This window comes from Tripterygium wilfordii, chromosome 14, assembly GCF_013401445.1.
Source record: "Tripterygium wilfordii isolate XIE 37 chromosome 14, ASM1340144v1, whole genome shotgun sequence".
Taxonomy (NCBI): Eukaryota; Viridiplantae; Streptophyta; class Magnoliopsida; order Celastrales; family Celastraceae; genus Tripterygium; species Tripterygium wilfordii.
In genome coordinates this window covers 13,262,058-13,278,116 of record NC_052245.1, presented here as the reverse complement: position 1 = coordinate 13,278,116, position 16,059 = coordinate 13,262,058, and the positions used below count along the sequence as shown (strand labels likewise).

Genomic DNA, 16,059 nt, shown 5'->3' with positions numbered 1-16,059 from the left:
AGATCCTGTCATTTTCAACTGTAATACACCATTAGTGTATAACTCACAGAAAGTTCATTCCCTGAGGTTATTTTTAATGCAAGAGTCGAGAAAAACAACACCAATGAAGCACTGCAAATTCTACATTATTAATGCACTCAACAGTGAAAGCTGGATCTCAGAAAGGAGAATCTCTAGAGAAATCAAGAGCCGTCCTTGTTGAATTTACGACCAGACAATAATCTCTCTGACTCGTGTAGTATATGATTTATAAGTCCTCTTGCAGCACTGCAAACCAAGAATATTTTAAAGATAAAAATTAGCAATGATGTTTCCACCTAAGAGATAGAGGGAGAATTTTGAGATCGTGGACACAACCCTCCCTGAGAACGCAAAATAAGGCAAAAGGAGGAAGGAGGGAAACATTCAAGAGAAAAGGAGCAAGCTAGGGACATGCGCTCCTAGGATATCTATATATATATATATAATCACTCATTGCTTCCTCACAACTTTCCTCTCACACCCTCTAAAACAACGAGACATGTATGGAAGAACCAAAGAAACTAAAACTTACTAATCCTTCAACTTTTGAATCTTCTCTGGATCAGTCTCATGCTTGTGCCTTTTAAATTGTTGCCCGACCATTTGAACAAGTAATGGTGTATTATGTTGCTGCATCACAAATGGACCTGGTTAATTATAGTATATTATCATTTTAAACGAAGAAACTCTGAAAACTTGCGAGGCATTTCAATACAGATATGTCTAAACCCAAGCTGGAAACGCTTGTAATTAAGAAACTACACATCAGCCAAGAAATTACAATAAATAATTTTGATACAGATATGACTGAACCCAGGCTGGAAACACTTGTAATACTGATATTACATGTCATGTCTTGAGAATTCAATGGGTTCCGAGAATCATCAGCTCAGTACTTCTACCTACGACTGAGCCATTATCAATTCCACATATTCTTCTTGTCCACCAAGACGCATTTAATGATAAAAAAAAAATGTAAGATAGCATTCTGGATGACAGCCATAGATAATGAACAGAGATGACTTGGCACTATAAGCATCTTCCCACTGACCAATTCTACTGTTACATTCTCCTATGAAACCAGTGGTTTGTTGCTACCAAAATAAAAGTCTCACTCCAAACCCACAAGCATTTGCAGCAAGACAATACCATCAAACCCTCTCACCTATGATCACCTTCAAAATCAAAGGTGTAGACTCCATAAACGAACCCTTAACTCTAAATGTTACATTTTGGTCCTTTGTCTACAAAAAACAAAAAAAAAAAAAGAGTTCAAATTCTGATACAATAAAGCAACAGTTGCTTCATAATGCAACAATAATAGGAAGGAACCAACCGGGATTAATTACAATGTGCAATTCCTGTTTCCAAAATTCTTAACTTAGTAATGAAAGAAAATGTGTTTACCTGGTGACCAATATACTTTGCTCTTCGGAGGCACTCACGATAAAGCTGTAATAAAGAACATCCAGTTAAACCCAACAAAAAAAAATAACAATAATATCATTTGGAAAAAAAAAACTAGGAATTGAAGAAATGATGCTCAACTCTGATAACATTGTCGGCGAGTTCAGGAGGTAGTGCAGTTTGAAGCGACGGCATAATTGGTTTCCTGAAACACAAATTATAAACTGAGAAAAAACGGAAAACGCGGTATCAACTATCAAGGAAACTCCTCTTGGATATCTGAAAGCTAACAACAAGGCGTAGAGTGAGAGTGAGAGTGAGAGTGAGATCGAAGCTCTTTGACGAATAAAAAAGGTGCGTTTGGGAAAGAGATATGGGCTCCATGGGCCTGAGCTGTAGATCACATGTTCACTTTGACAGCTTGGGTAATATTTTCGTTTGGCCCAAATTATACTTGGACGGACCAGGGTCTTCCACCAAAACAACTAGTCCTAGTCCAGTCCACAACATGTGCTCGTTATTAATTTGGCAAGGCGGCAGCGGCTGTCTCGGGGATATTTCATCCAGATGGAGAATGTGAGGTACTGCATGAGCATGATGATAGACCAGTACTAGTGCATGTCCAAAGGATGTCTGAACCAAACCTCTGCTGTCTATGTCACAGACGTCTCTATTCAAATATTTTAATTAGAATAAAACATAATCATCTTAGGGGAAAGGAATGGAAGGCCTTTCTCCACCACTTGAGCAGCAAAAATAGGGATGGGATGGCGTTGAGGGAGCTAATACTGTGAGGCCACCATTTTCTTGAATTTTTTTTATTTTCTTCTTAATATATATTATCTACTGTTTGTGAGATGTAAATACTCCACCTAAAATGGGAGGTCAACAACATATGGCAAGAAAGCTGAAATGGAAATCCGCCTTCTTTCTATCGACACATGCCGCCGGTGGTACTGGTAGGTGAAAGTTCAAGAAAATAATAAAATACCAACTCCACAAAGCCTCATCAGAGCCCTTGACAACCAACGGCTCTGATTGACTATTCACAGTTGTTCGTGCCACCCGTCGAGTTTTCAGTGGATCTAAAAGAAATGGCTCTTTAGAATCGGCTACTCCCCTCCTGATTGTCTATTATAATAATAATTTACACGTTTACTTTACTCTGTAAAAGACAAAAAGAAAAGAAGAAAAATAACATAAATCGTATACTCTTCATAACTCCATTCGACAATCCTCAAGACTCGAGAGCTTTTTCAGACAGAGAGAGAACAGAAAGAGCAGAGATGGCTATCGCAAGCTTAGCGAGGAGGAAGGCCTATCTTGTGGCTCGAAACATCTCGACCTCGCCATCGGATGCCTCACTCAGGTATTCACTATCGCTCACCAGCTTTTCCAGGGGCTTCGCATCGGGATCTGAGGAGAACGACGTCGTCGTCATCGGGGGAGGTCCAGGCGGCTACGTGGCTGCCATCAAGGCGGCCCAGCTCGGTCTCAAGACCACCTGTATCGAGAAGAGGGGGGCCCTCGGTGGTACATGCCTCAACGTCGGATGTATCCCATCTAAGGTCTGAAATGACTTGCGATGTCTATTTCCTTCTTCCAATTTTTTTTCCTTTTAAATTGGTTTGATTTTGTTGATACTTTGTTTATTCTAGGGTTTCTTCATAGATCTAATCGTTTCATTGGTAAAGTTGGAATGTCAATATTAGTCTTTTGGGCTTATGATAACTTTAGGGCATTTAATACTGCTAGCTAGGTTTACTATAGAGGAGTTCACTTTTCATGCCATTATTTGCCATCGAGATTGATTTTGCTAAGCGTGTTTATGCTTTCCGTAACTTATACTGCATATCGAAGTTCTAGCAGTTTATGAACATTTTTGGTTATGGAGGGTTAAGCAGTTTCGAGATAATATTCTTCAGGTTGATTTATCAATATAATGATGGAGCATATTCTACCATACTGAATTGTCCTGTTGATAATTTTATGAGTAGTTTTAGTAGGCAAAGGTAATGTGCTGCAAAAAGTCTTTTTCTTTTTTTGTTCTTCTCTTTTTCTTTTCAGTCGGTAAGATAGCCCTTCTGTTATTTCTTTTAAATTAAATTTTCAAATGATACGTGTGAATCCACTTGCCTTAAAAGAAGCGTAAATCCAGTCTGAAAACTGTGTTTGTATCACCTATAGAGCTTGTGAATAAAATAGGAACTATAACTATGATGGTTTGGTAATATTTTGCCAAATTCATTGGCCAACTACACCTCGCCTTTCTGCTCGGCTGAGGCTACATGCTTAGCTTCTTGTCAGTATGCTAAATGCTTGTTTTTCTTTTGTCTTTCAATTCGTATTGTTGACTCGTTTAAATTTTAGTTGTAGGTAGATAGAAAATAATGCTTACTATATGATGTGCTAATTACACTTGTTTTACCTATGTTCAGGCACTTCTCCATTCATCACACATGTACCATGAGGCCCAGCATTCATTTGCCAACCATGGTGTGAAATTCTCTTCTGTTGAAGTTGATTTGCCTGCCATGATGGCCCAGAAAGACAAAGCCGTGGCTAATCTTACTCGAGGCATAGAAGGTTTGTTCAAGAAGAACAAAGTAACTTACGTTAAAGGGTATGGAAAGTTTGTCTCTCCCTTGGAAGTTTCTGTCGACACGCTGGATGGCGGCAATACTGTTGTTAAAGGAAAAAATATCATAGTCGCCACTGGTTCTGATGTCAAATCTTTACCTGGGATCACAATTGATGAAAAGAGAATTGTATCATCAACTGGAGCCTTAGCTTTGACAGAAGTGCCAAAGAGACTTGTAGTCATCGGGGCAGGCTATATTGGGCTTGAAATGGGCTCAGTATGGGGCCGACTTGGTTCTCAAGTTACTGTTGTTGAGTTTGCCTCTGATATTGTCCCAACCATGGATGGTGAAGTCCGCAAGCAATTTCAGCGTATGCTTGAGAAACAAAAAATGAAATTCATGCTCAAGACTAAGGTTGTTGGAGTTGATACTTCCGGAGATGGAGTGAAGCTGACCCTTGAACCGGCTTCTGGTGGCGATCAGACTACACTTGAAGCAGATGTTGTTCTTGTCTCTGCCGGTAGAACTCCGTTCACTGCTGGACTTGGGCTGGACAAGATAGGAGTGGAAACTGATAAAATGGGGCGAATTTTAGTTAATGAGAGGTTTGCTACAAATGTTCCTAGTGTACATGCAATTGGGGATGTAATTCCAGGCCCTATGTTAGCTCACAAGGCAGAAGAGGATGGGGTTGCTTGTGTGGAGTTCATAGCTGGTAAGCACGGTCATGTGGACTATGATAAGGTGCCAGGAGTTGTCTATACACATCCTGAGGTAGCATCTGTTGGAAAGACTGAGGAGCAGGTGAAGGAGCTTGGTATTGAGTACCGTGTTGGAAAGTTCCCCTTTTTGGCTAATAGTCGAGCCAAGGCCATTGATGATGCTGACGGTATGGTCAAGATAGTGGCTGATAAGGAAACGGATAAAATATTGGGAGTTCATATAATGGCACCCAATGCTGGGGAGCTCATTCATGAAGCAGTGCTGGCCATTAATTATGGTGCTGCAAGTGAAGATATAGCGCGTGTTTGCCATGCACATCCTACAATGAGTGAAGCATTGAAGGAGGCTGCCATGGCAACCTATGACAAGCCAATTCACATCTAAAATGCTTGAGATTACTTGGATTCTTGTTTTCATTTTTTGGTTTGGGAATTTTGGAGTGACTCAACAAAAGCTTTATGTTTTCCTTTTAGTGCCTTCTTTGAAGCAGGTGGAGTGTATTCTTAATTCATGTTACTTATAATGACATAATAACTTCCAGATGTTTTATCATCTGCGTGTCAATATGCTTTAATAATAGCAGAAGAGGAGGAGAATGTTGAACTGCTGAGTCTCCCTCTGGGTGACGTCGAGAGGCATTTTCATGGTGTGTTGCGCTGTTTTTCATCATTTTTCTGCTATAAATATGGTCATGTCCCTTTCGCTGAAGAAATGAGATGGGGTGGTCGCTTCGTACGAGGCTTGCGTTTATTGTTAGACATTGGCACTCCCGTAGAATTTGGTTTTCCTCGTCTCTTCCTCTCAATTTGGTTAATAGTCACGTGCGACTAGACAAGTGTCTGTGTCTACACATACGGCTAAGAAACCACCCACAAGACCCCAACCCCACCAATTTAGAATTTGGAGTTCAATTACCAGTTTTTTTTGCTAATAAACTATTCATTCATCCGGACCAATATATCGACGGGATTAATACCTAATGATCCCTCGTGCCCATGTAGCCAGGCCACATCAGGTAAATATTACTAAAGAATAGAAAAGGTCTACAAACAAGGAAAAAAACTGGATCTACTGGACGACAAGCACAAGCAGAGACGACCAAAAGGTACACTTCAGATAATCCTCCTCTCTTCCTATGTAGCTGGACTGCACGTCGACAAGATGCATACTGAGGAAGTTCTCAATCACAACACTGATTCACCATATCCCGATCGATGCCAAAGACTTGCCTGAGGTACTTAAACAGATGCCTACAAGGTTTTTCTTTTCCTTTCTAAATTTTCTGGCCTTCCCAATATCTCCATGCATTGAGATAGCACTCCAGGACAATCACAAATTCATGGATCCTCCCGCATGTCTGGTCTCCTCCTGGCTTGTTGAGCCAACCGTGCATCTCTCTCCCTCTCAAATTCTCGGACATCTGCTCGTTGCAAGAAGGATACCTTTTCCAGGTACTGGTTTGAGCTCTTCTTGTAAGCGTCTAACTCCTCTTCCACTCCCTTGTTCTCCTTGTATTCTCCCCAATCCTTCTTCGTCTTGTCAAGGACACTGAGCTTTTGCTTCTTCTTGATTTGCTCTAAAACAGCATCAACAGCAGATGGTGCAGGAGCTTTGGTCTTTTCAAATGCTTCCCTTGAGTCCACATCAACAAGCTTCTTGTATTCAACTTCTTGTCCTGCAAAGTCCCGAACCTCTGTAATCTGCAAAGTGCAACCTGTTGTTAAATAAAATACATCACACTGCTTACCAATGATCTGGCACAGACTCTTATAACAAACAAGGACATCAATGAGTCCCATTCATTTTGTAGCTGTTTCAAAAGAAAAACAGATAGAATTGTGATGCACAAACAAATGCACTAATCTAGGCACATCTGTGTGACACAAATCCACTAATCTAGGGGCATCCTAACAATATCAGGGAAGGTCAGAACCATCGGTTATACAACATGAGAGCTGCTCAGATGCCATCAAGCTTGAAGTTACGGATACATATCTTCAAGAAACAATTTTCACAGCTAAAATAGACTAGTGTAACTGGAATAACTCATGACCATGAAATGAATGTTGAGTTCATCCAAAAGATGTGATAACATGATAGAGACCCATAAGTTTCAGCAACAAATGTACACCCAATATAGCAAGTATAAGGAGAGACAATGTTGAGTGCATTGTGTGGCATACCTCAACTTTACCCCTATTTGACGTAGCCAGTGCAGCATCCTTAACTGCTGCAAGAGCAGCAGCAGCAAGTCTCTTGGCCTCATCACTGGTGCCATTCTGCACATCACTTGTTCCATTCTGCAATGCATCTTGCTCAAGGGTTCTATCTCTCTTGGGGGCCAGGCCGAGATATGACCTCCAATTCTGTGAAATGATTCCTCAATTATCATATAAATAATTCCACTACAAAAGCAAATAACATACAGAAACTCCTTACATCAGATCGTCTTTCTGAAGGTATATCTACAGTTGGACCAATCTTATTTGAAGATGATTTGATAGTCTTATTAGATACTCCTCTATTCATTTGCTCCCACAAGGTAGTAACTTTGTTCTCTTCATCACTGGTGTCATTTTGAATCACACCAGTTCCTTGCTGTTGTCTCTCCTGCCCAGAGGATGTTGCCTCCTTAGGCACCAGGCCCAAATATCTCATCCAACTCTGTGAAAAATGAATGAAATAAGAAATCATGTCAAAGAGTAACTTATAACCAAATAATTGCATCAGAAACAGTAAAATTATGCCAACCCTCACATCAGACTTCTTCTCTGCAGTTATATTCACAGTTGAATGACGCTTGTCTGCAAAGGGTTTGGCAGTTTTATTATGTATTTGCTTATTCATTTGCTCCCACAAAGCTTCCACCCGAGCATTCATACCTATATAAAAAGGAAAAACAAGCCCTTTGAATCCTGAACTTGATGAAAATGATAAATACCACAAGAAAATAATATATTCAAAATAAATGTGAAGACTAAAGAATCCTCGATTTTACCAGAATCTTCAGGCTTAGCCTCTAAGCTTGAAATAGAAGCAACTTCTTTGACAGAGTCAACACCCAACCCATACTTATCATTTACATGCCCTGAAAAATTAGTAAAGCATCTAAGAAGCAAGAAATGGCAAAAATTGAATTGTGATCCCAGCTAGTTCTACCAATAACAAGTTGGGACGAGTGTCTCTCAACCTATACATATAGCCACACAAATCCAATTGCATGGCCATGCATTTTGGAATCAGCGCGAATATGCAATTTAACTGGTAATAGTCTAGTATCATGCTGCCAAACTGCATACCTAGGAAAAATAGATTACCAACTACTACTTTGCTACTAAGGAGAGATGAAGGCATCATCTGGCAGCCTTTGACTACAACCTTAAGCTAGAAAAAGGCGAGGGAACAATGCACTGACTGGTTGAGTCTATGCAGTGCCTGAACAATAAAGTGGATTACAAATTCCATTCACAATTAAAATCAGCTCCTCTGACTTCCACATGAGCTCTTGCAATTCCTCCATAACATTCCAAAGAAACATATTGAGTAAAAGGGACCCCATTATATAGTTGCTGAACGGCTTGTTCTTATTTTTTAATATCAAAAATATTAATAAGGCATCAAAAGGAGGCACAACCCAGAAAAAAATTACGAGGAAAAAAGTTAAGGCCTAAAATTGGTGGATGTAAGTAGTGAAGTTTGTCTGAAAATTGAAAACCTAGAGCCTAACACAACGGAAATTTAATCAAAACAAAGATAGAGATTATGGTAAGATAGTACAACATAACATAATGGCAAGGCTTTTGCTATTATCTTAAGAAGAAAATATATTTCAAAGTAAAAGCTTCAATCACAGTATAAATGATTGGAAAGAAAGTATAAAACAAAAGCACCTCAACTTACTGCATTTGGTAAGAGACAGTTTTATGGGACATATTCTTTCTATTGGCACTACAAGAGAACCGGATTGCATATTTACACAAACAAATTACAAGCAAAGCCTAGCAATTAATGATCCTTCCGCACTGTTTCTTTTTTGGCTTGAAATGTATCAACACACATAATAATTCCATAACCAGGATTCCCTTGCTTGAAGTATACTCTTTCCTTTCCAGGACAACAAAGAAGCATAATTTGTTACCAGGATTCCTTTGTTGGGAGATAGGCTCCTGCTGATGAGACCCAATTGAGGCATCCATTCACCTTTTCCCTCGAACTCAAACGCAATCTGAAAAACTACAAAGCAGTAATAAATTATAAAACCATACAATGTGAAACTTCGTGATCTACTATATTATATCGAGCGAAAAATCATTACGAACCAACATATTAAAATCCAAAGTCTTCTCCGAAGATGAGAAGGTAAAAAAAGAAGAAGAACCCAGCCATTCTTTTGTATAAATTGACAATCCAAGACCACGCACGTAGATTAACACGAGTATTTCAACAACAAACTCACCGTCGTCGGACAAGCGATCGTTAGCGAAATCAATATCGAAACGGTAAAGCAAAAACGACGCGAAAAATGCTATGAAGACTCTTCGTTAGGGCTCCAGACTCACTGTATGCGCGCGTGAGAGACAAGAGGAGAGTCTGGTAAAAAGGATTTGCTAATCCTGTGCTTTCTTCAATATCGCACTGATATGTTTTAAGAATCTTCTTATCAACCAGGTCAACATCGTTAACACCCCGAGCCCATATATCAACTTCAACTAAGCCCGGGCCCATCCTTTGGTCAAAGGCTCGCCCCAAGCCCATAAGTAAAGTCAACTTACACAAGGCCCATTATCCGGTCGTCCAATGTTACATTCATGTAAGACGAGCGCTCATATACTCTCAGCAATATGGATGGAACATGTATATGATCTAATGATCATATCCACAAAATACATTTATGTAAGGCATGCATATGCACTCTACAAAGATACATAACATGGGTATAAATGAAATGAACATCTCATGAATCGATCTTATCTTAAAAGCAAGGAAAAAAAGGAAAGAATTACACGCCAAGAGCACAGGGAAAATTATACTTCAAGCAGAAAATTTATTACCCAATCAGCCATTTCAACAACCCGCAGGATGGTTAATAAGTTTCTTTCCATTCTAACTTCTACAAGTTAATAAATTAGTAATTAGTCATTTGAACCACATTCCAACTGAACTGTACATATATATACATATATATAAGGCCATCCTCGAAAGTGAAAGTACTGCATCAGGAATCTTAAAGAGTATAAATAGTGCATACTTGCAATCTTGCTATGGCTATGGCTTCTCTTTCTTCCTTCCTGGCTTCCATCTTGCTAGTTTTTCTCTTTATTACTCCGTCATTTTCTAGGCTGAGTAATACTGTCAATGAAACAGCAGACGATAAAAGTGTTGTCAATAAAGTTTGTTCAAAAGCTAAGAACCCTTCCATGTGTTTACAGATTCTACCACATGATGGAACCCTTCAAGTATTAGCCAAGAGTGCTGTCAGTTCAGGGTATGATTATGCTCAAGACACAATTGTAAACGTCATAGATGCAGCCAATAATGGGACTGATCGCAAATTAAAGAAAAAGTACTCTTCCTGTCTTACAAACATGAATACTGCATCTGCAGCTGTTGCAAAGGCTAAAAAGCAAGTGCGTTCAGGTGTTTTCTGCGGTTTGGGTAGTGCAGCAGAAACTGCAAAGGCTGAAGCGGACAAGTGTATATATCTCTTCAAAGGACAGCCAACAGATCCATTTTACATCTTACGGGAGATAAAGAGCTTTGAGGATATATATATTGATATAATCAGGATCATCTCCACTATGTTGAAAAATGTTCAAACTTATATCTCTTCAAAGGACAGCCAGCAGATCCAGTTTACATCTTACGGGAGATAAAGAGCTTTGAGGATATATATATATATATTGATATAATCAGGATCATCTCCACTATGTTGAAAAATGTTCAAACTTCCAAGTTTGGCCAGTGAAAAAGGAGTATCTTGAGAAATAAAAACAGTTTCATTCAAATATATATGGTATTGAAATGATATTACCATTCCAGCAACTGAATCTGCTACGTAGCATTGCAGTCCTAACATATAGCCAGGTATCATCATTAATTACTCGTCGATATTCAGAGTAAAATTAAATTACTGTACTGAGAGTTACTACATACATTAATTAGTTTAAATTGGCGAAAGAAACACTATCAATTAATTAATATTCAATGGAAGGTACGTATAAATGGACCAAATTCAAGTCTTTCAATCGCATGGAAATTCACTTGTGAAGCCGAAAACAAAATGAGAACCTCACCTGCGTTGAGAAAAGACCGGAATGCGAAATCAATGGAGAATCTGCGAGCATAAACGAACGATCGAGCACAATCCTCTCAAGGCTCTGCGTCAGGGTTCCTCCTGCAGTCCTGCCTTTTTCAAGTCTGAATGAGCGCGTGCGTATTAGAGATTCGAAGCGGAGGGACCGAGTGTTTGATAAAATGGAGGAGATATTTCGTCGAGGACCATCATTTTCATCGAAAGAAAACTTTCACAAGCCCGTAAATCAACTTCGACTTAGCCGAGGCCCATATTTTTTCCTTCAACAATCAAAGTCCAAACTATACACGGCAAGCCCAGCTCACAAATCACTTCAACAGAGCCGAGGCCCATAATTGTGCTTCTATAAAATTATAAACGTTTAATTCGATATAATCTGCCACAGGATATACAATATCTCCTCCATAATTGTGTTTCTATTTCAACAATTATTGAAAAAGATCATATACATCGATCTAATAAAGTAATTCCCCACTTATATAGAAAACCCACCTACACCTACACCTACACATAAGATGTAATAAGGGGATCCTTTCCTTGCAAGGAGTTTTGTAACACTGCATATTTCACTGAAGAAAAAAACAGAAAGAATATGGCTATGGCTTCTCTTTCTTGCATGACTTCTGTCCTGATAGTTTTTCTGTTGATTACTCCCTCATTTTCTAGGCTGAGTGGTATTAGTGTCAATTACTCTGAAATAGGAGTTGAGGACAGCAGTCTGGTCAACAGAATTTGTGGACAAGCCAAAAACCCTTCCATGTGTTCACAGATTCTACCACATTCTCAAGTCCTGACACTAGTTGCCAAAGGTGGTGTGGACTCGGGGCATGAGTATGCAGAAAACGTAATTATAAATGTAAGGGATGCAGCCAATGATGCTACTGATCCTCAACTCAAAATTAAGTACTCCTCTTGTCTTGCAGACATGAACACTGCATCTGCCGCCATTGCAAATGCCCAGAAACAAGTGGGTTCTGGTGATTTATCTGGTTTGGCAAGTGCAGCAGCGACTGCGAAGGCTCAAGCAGACCAGTGTATAAATCTCTTCAAAGCACAACCAGCTGATCCATATTTCATCTTGCAGGAGATTAACAACTTTGAGGATATATATGTGGATATAATCAGGATCATCTCCACTATGTCCAAGTGAAGAAATTAATTCTTAAATTTGTATCAGTTGTTGAAATAATTCAAGAATAAGATGTTCAAGATTGCCCACAAAAAAAAAAAAAAAAAAAAAGAGGAATATTCTGCTCTTTTCCTCTTGAAAATGATTATAGTAATAGAATAGAGTATTTCATTGATAAAAAATGCTTATAACTTCTCCTACTCCTTTCTTTCTGGCTTCTCTGATCTAATCTTGGTAGTTTTTCTTAAAGTAAGACTTCCAGCCCAGGCCCATCATTTTCGTCAAAAGACCCAGCTGGCCCATTCTCATGAAAGTTCTAAACTTCCACATCATTCTGCCCCAAACAAAAAAAAAAATTTCTTTTGAAAAAAAGGTTAGAGGTAATTACTAATAATTAATGCAAATACAGTCTCCAAGATGGATGTAAAATGTATATGGTCATCCAAAAATTTATTAAGACATTCATATGCACTCTCTACCTCTAGAACATGTGTGTATACTCATGAATCATGCAAAGGGGAAGTATTACCCACCAAGAGACAGACCAGGGAAAAACTAATTAAATGCTACGACTATAATTAAGGGCAGGCATCTTCGCAAGAAAAACTACTCCAAGAATCTTAAACAGTAGTGTAATAGTACATATTTCATTGAAGATAATGGCGATGGCTTCTCCCTCTTCCTTTTTGGCTTCCATCTTGCTAGGTTCTCTCTTCATTTCTCCTTCATTTTCAAGGCCAATTATTACTGTCGTTGATACAGCTAAGCATAGTATCGTCAACCAAGTTTGTTCAAAAGCTAAGAACCCTTCCATGTGTTTACAGATTCTACCACATGATGGAAACCTTCAAGCAGTTGCCAAGAGTGTTGTTAGTTCAGGGCATGAGTATGCAGAAGACACAATTGTGAATGTCATGGATGCAGCCATGGGTTCTACTGAACCCCAATTGAAGAAAAAGTACTCTTCTTGTCTTACAAACATGAAGACTGCAGATGCAGCTCTTGCAAAGGCTATAAAAGAAGTGGGTTCAGGTGATTTCTCTGGTTTGGGTTTGGGTAGGGCAGCAGCAACTGCAAAGGCTGAAACACACAAGTGTATAAGTCTCTTCCAAAGCCAGCCAGCTGATCCATTTTATATCTTGCAGGGGATAAACAACTTTGGGGATGTATATGTGGATATAATCAGTATCATTTCCACTATGTTGAAGAAGTGAATTCATTACATAACTATTTGAAAAATAGTTAAATAAACGCAAGAACGAATATTGTCCAGAGAAAAAGGACTGCTAATAGTTAAGTTTCATTTGAATAAGTTATTGAAAATGTTACTACAACTACGGCAACTGTTCAATTCATTTTCACATTCGGACATGAATAAATTAGTTTGTATGCTAACAACAACCATATTAAAGACAGTTTGCCGAGTCGTCTAAGAGCATTCACATTGATATCTTTTAGCAATTTTATTATTTTACATAAGTCTCTGGATTTAGGCTTTGGTCCAAAAGGACGAACCCACATATGTAGCACTGTGGCATTTCAATTAAACGACTTAATTTTAATTACACGCAGGGAGGGGTGTACACATAGGACAGGACAGTAGTGACAGTCTTTGCAAAGGGAGAGGTGGTGAAGGGGAATTGCACTTAAAAGAATAATAATAATAATAATTTAATTATACAAAATACGTTGTAAAATACATGCTTTGACCATGTTAATTAGTCGCCTTACCAGAATATTTATATTTAACATAATATATAATATTAACTTTCTAATATTATACACAATGTCAAGGTTGACCCTTGAGAGAGAGATGTAAATTTAAAAAATCTCAATTTCAAGGTGGACACTTGAGATATTTAAATCTAAAAAATTCTCCAAGTCAATATATTGTTAATTTTTTTCTTAATCCAAGACCCAACTCCACACACACACATATATATATATATATATAACGCTCTAGTCGCATGTAATAAAACATATCAAAAAAGAGTAGCAGTGCACATACATTTTCATTGCTAAAAAGTAAAAACAATAGCTATGTCGTCTTCTTCAATTTTCTCTTCCTCTCTCTCTTCTCTCTTACTAGTTTTTCTCATAATCACTCCTTCACTAGCAGACCAGACTAGTCCCAATGACATTGTCAACACAGTTTGTTCAAAAGATTCAAATCCTGATTTCTGTTTGATGGTTCTACCACTTTCTTCTGGTCAGACTCTTGAAGGACTTGCCAAAATTTTTATTAATTTAGTGTATTCTAATGCAGTATACGCCGTTAATCGGTTAAATGAAGCAGCGAAAGGCACTAGTGATCCCCAACTAAAACAAAAATACTCATTCTGCAGCAACAACATAAGCAATGCCGTTAAAGCGATTGCGGAGGCTCAAAAGCTTTTGAGTACTTCCGGTAATTTTTCTGGTTTAGGCAGTGCAGCAACAACTACTACAGCCGAAGCAGAGAAGTGTCTAGCTATCTTAGAGAAAATATTACATGATCCATTGAATTTATTGAGATCTGTTGTGTTCCTTGAACAATATGCGGATACAGTGAAGGTCATCTCCAGTATGTTGAACAAAAATTAGTTGAAATCAACATATATGTATGACTGTATGAGTTAGTTAAAACCGTTCAACATTGTAATGGCTATGTTGTTCATTAATAAATAAATCATTTCCTACCTGAATCGACTGTTGAATTACTTTTTTCTTTCTTTTATAGTTGAGTTTATGCAATATTTCTCTAATATTCCAATGAAAGAGAGCTAGTAATAGATAATGAATAATTGGGATTTCATAATCCAATATATAATCCACTTAAATTAATATGATTATACGTACTCATATACATCTCTTATAGACCATGAAAGTTGAAATTTATAAAATTATTTCCAAGTACGGTATAAATTGAGAACCAGTGGTGAATTTGTTGGATGAAAATCATTTACTTAAATCTAAACCAGATGAAGAAGAACAAGAGACAACCCATGCATTTAGGAGGACTTTCTCTTCTCTTGTTTTGATGCCACAAAACCATCCAACATACAGGAACAGGATTAAATATCTCAATTTCAATCGTCAGACAAAACACTCTTCTAACCTTAGCCGCATCTTTTTCTAGCAAGATTGTGACCTCTATATATATAGCAGGCTCTGTGTGTGTTGGTTGTCGTCAATTGAATCTCAAGTCTTATTATTAACAACAAATTAAATAGGCAATGGCTTCGTTCAAGACTAACGTCATGCTCCTTTTCCTCGTGTGCTTGCTTGTTTTGGCTTCAATCTCCCATGCCCAAGACACATATATCGGTTCCCCGGCGATGGCCGAAGGCAATAGGCCTCACTGCTACAAAGGCAGGAAATGGGAATGCAAACCTCCTCCATCAAACGAATGGCAACGAGGGTGTGAAAAGGCACAACGGTGCCGGGGTGGAAGCCGTACACATATGCATACAATTAAAGATAATGAAAGTGGAGAGGAAAACAAAGCCTGAATAATGCATCTCCAAAACTCAAGCCCAGTCTTTTTGATTGGAAAATGTTGAAGCAGATAAAAAGTATTTTTTTTAAGTACCTTCACACAGAGTACCAGAAGCAGAGCCATCTTCCTAGCAATCAGAGTTTGAAGAAGACCCTTTTTCCCACCCCTATAAAAGTATAATATCAGTATATATATCTTATAATTATTATTTATACTTGTAACCCAACACTTATAAGTTCTGATGTATATGAAAATTAGATTGTACTTCTTTATTGTATGCTGCATAATTGATTAGCCGTTGCCCGAATAAATACAGATATTCACTTGCAATTAGAAAGTAGTAAATAAATACAGGATTTCAGGAATCCAAATATCAACATCTCATACCATGTCAATTGTCAAGGGT

General features: G+C 38.3%; 7 protein-coding genes across 10 annotated transcripts; 5 read left to right on the top strand and 2 right to left on the bottom strand.

Moving 5' to 3' along the window:
• Positions 1-7: 7 nt before the first annotated feature.
• Positions 8-1,744, bottom strand: LOC120015426. The gene is made up of 4 exons (XM_038867855.1): positions 1,570-1,744; positions 1,429-1,473; positions 554-651; positions 8-267 (listed from the first exon to the last, which is right to left on the bottom strand). The coding sequence occupies exons 1-4, from the start codon at positions 1,621-1,623 to the stop codon at positions 183-185; spliced, it is 282 nt and encodes a 93-aa protein (XP_038723783.1). The 5' UTR covers positions 1,624-1,744; the 3' UTR covers positions 8-182.
• Positions 1,745-2,631: 887 nt separating this feature from the next.
• On the top strand, positions 2,632-5,343 carry LOC120014718 (dihydrolipoyl dehydrogenase 1, mitochondrial). Its single transcript, XM_038866752.1, has 2 exons — positions 2,632-2,996; positions 3,867-5,343. The coding sequence occupies exons 1-2, from the start codon at positions 2,715-2,717 to the stop codon at positions 5,115-5,117; spliced, it is 1,533 nt and encodes a 510-aa protein (XP_038722680.1). The 5' UTR covers positions 2,632-2,714; the 3' UTR covers positions 5,118-5,343.
• A 289-nt stretch (positions 5,344-5,632) lies between these two features.
• LOC120014720 (craniofacial development protein 1-like) lies at positions 5,633-11,061 on the bottom strand. Of its 4 annotated transcripts, XM_038866755.1 has the most exons (8): positions 11,027-11,061; positions 9,982-10,082; positions 8,872-8,966; positions 7,732-7,821; positions 7,485-7,615; positions 7,173-7,397; positions 6,917-7,099; positions 5,633-6,433 (listed from the first exon to the last, which is right to left on the bottom strand). In XM_038866755.1, exons 3-8 carry the CDS (start codon positions 8,927-8,929, stop codon positions 6,071-6,073), a joined length of 1,050 nt encoding a protein of 349 aa, XP_038722683.1. In that variant the 5' UTR covers positions 8,930-8,966; positions 9,982-10,082; positions 11,027-11,061; the 3' UTR covers positions 5,633-6,070. The 4 variants fall into 4 exon arrangements, with proteins under 4 accessions (XP_038722683.1, XP_038722682.1, XP_038722681.1 ...); XM_038866754.1 differs by lacking the exons at positions 9,982-10,082; positions 11,027-11,061 and adding an exon at positions 9,190-9,358; XM_038866753.1 differs by lacking the exons at positions 9,982-10,082; positions 11,027-11,061 and adding an exon at positions 9,190-9,358 and having other exon boundaries at positions 8,872-8,958.
• LOC120014276 (pectinesterase inhibitor-like) lies at positions 9,995-10,606 on the top strand. Its single transcript, XM_038866191.1, has one exon. The coding sequence runs from the start codon at positions 9,995-9,997 to the stop codon at positions 10,604-10,606; it is 612 nt and encodes a 203-aa protein (XP_038722119.1).
• Positions 11,062-11,638: 577 nt separating the features above from the next.
• LOC120014275 (pectinesterase inhibitor-like) lies at positions 11,639-12,196 on the top strand. Its single transcript, XM_038866190.1, has one exon. The coding sequence runs from the start codon at positions 11,639-11,641 to the stop codon at positions 12,194-12,196; it is 558 nt and encodes a 185-aa protein (XP_038722118.1).
• A 638-nt stretch (positions 12,197-12,834) lies between these two features.
• Positions 12,835-13,389, top strand: LOC120014274 (pectinesterase inhibitor-like). The gene has a single exon (XM_038866189.1). It carries the CDS (start codon positions 12,835-12,837, stop codon positions 13,387-13,389), a length of 555 nt encoding a protein of 184 aa, XP_038722117.1.
• Positions 13,390-14,215: 826 nt separating this feature from the next.
• Positions 14,216-14,941, top strand: LOC120014273 (pectinesterase inhibitor-like). Its single transcript, XM_038866188.1, has 2 exons — positions 14,216-14,738; positions 14,895-14,941. The coding sequence occupies exons 1-2, from the start codon at positions 14,216-14,218 to the stop codon at positions 14,939-14,941; spliced, it is 570 nt and encodes a 189-aa protein (XP_038722116.1).
• Positions 14,942-16,059: the final 1,118 nt, after the last annotated feature.

Coding starts and splice junctions, on each gene's coding strand:
- LOC120014720 (XM_038866755.1), bottom strand. CDS start 8,929: ATGGATGCCTCAATTGGGTCTCATCAGCAGGAGCCTATCTCCCAACAA. Junction 7,616..7,731: donor GGCTAAGCCTGAAGATTCTG/GTAAAATCGAGG, acceptor CTTTTTATATAG/GTATGAATGCTCGGGTGGAA. Junction 7,398..7,484: donor AGAAGAAGTCTGATGTGAGG/GTTGGCATAATT, acceptor CATTTTTCACAG/AGTTGGATGAGATATTTGGG.
- LOC120015426 (XM_038867855.1), bottom strand. CDS start 1,623: ATGCCGTCGCTTCAAACTGCACTACCTCCTGAACTCGCCGACAATGTT. Junction 1,474..1,569: donor TCGCCGACAATGTTATCAGA/GTTGAGCATCAT, acceptor TCTTTATTACAG/CTTTATCGTGAGTGCCTCCG. Junction 652..1,428: donor CAAAGTATATTGGTCACCAG/GTAAACACATTT, acceptor TTTGTGATGCAG/CAACATAATACACCATTACT.
- LOC120014275 (XM_038866190.1), top strand. CDS start 11,639: ATGGCTATGGCTTCTCTTTCTTGCATGACTTCTGTCCTGATAGTTTTT.
- LOC120014273 (XM_038866188.1), top strand. CDS start 14,216: ATGTCGTCTTCTTCAATTTTCTCTTCCTCTCTCTCTTCTCTCTTACTA. Junction 14,739..14,894: donor TACAGTGAAGGTCATCTCCA/GTATGTTGAACA, acceptor TTTCTTTTATAG/TTGAGTTTATGCAATATTTC.
- LOC120014274 (XM_038866189.1), top strand. CDS start 12,835: ATGGCGATGGCTTCTCCCTCTTCCTTTTTGGCTTCCATCTTGCTAGGT.
- LOC120014718 (XM_038866752.1), top strand. CDS start 2,715: ATGGCTATCGCAAGCTTAGCGAGGAGGAAGGCCTATCTTGTGGCTCGA. Junction 2,997..3,866: donor TCGGATGTATCCCATCTAAG/GTCTGAAATGAC, acceptor ACCTATGTTCAG/GCACTTCTCCATTCATCACA.
- LOC120014276 (XM_038866191.1), top strand. CDS start 9,995: ATGGCTATGGCTTCTCTTTCTTCCTTCCTGGCTTCCATCTTGCTAGTT.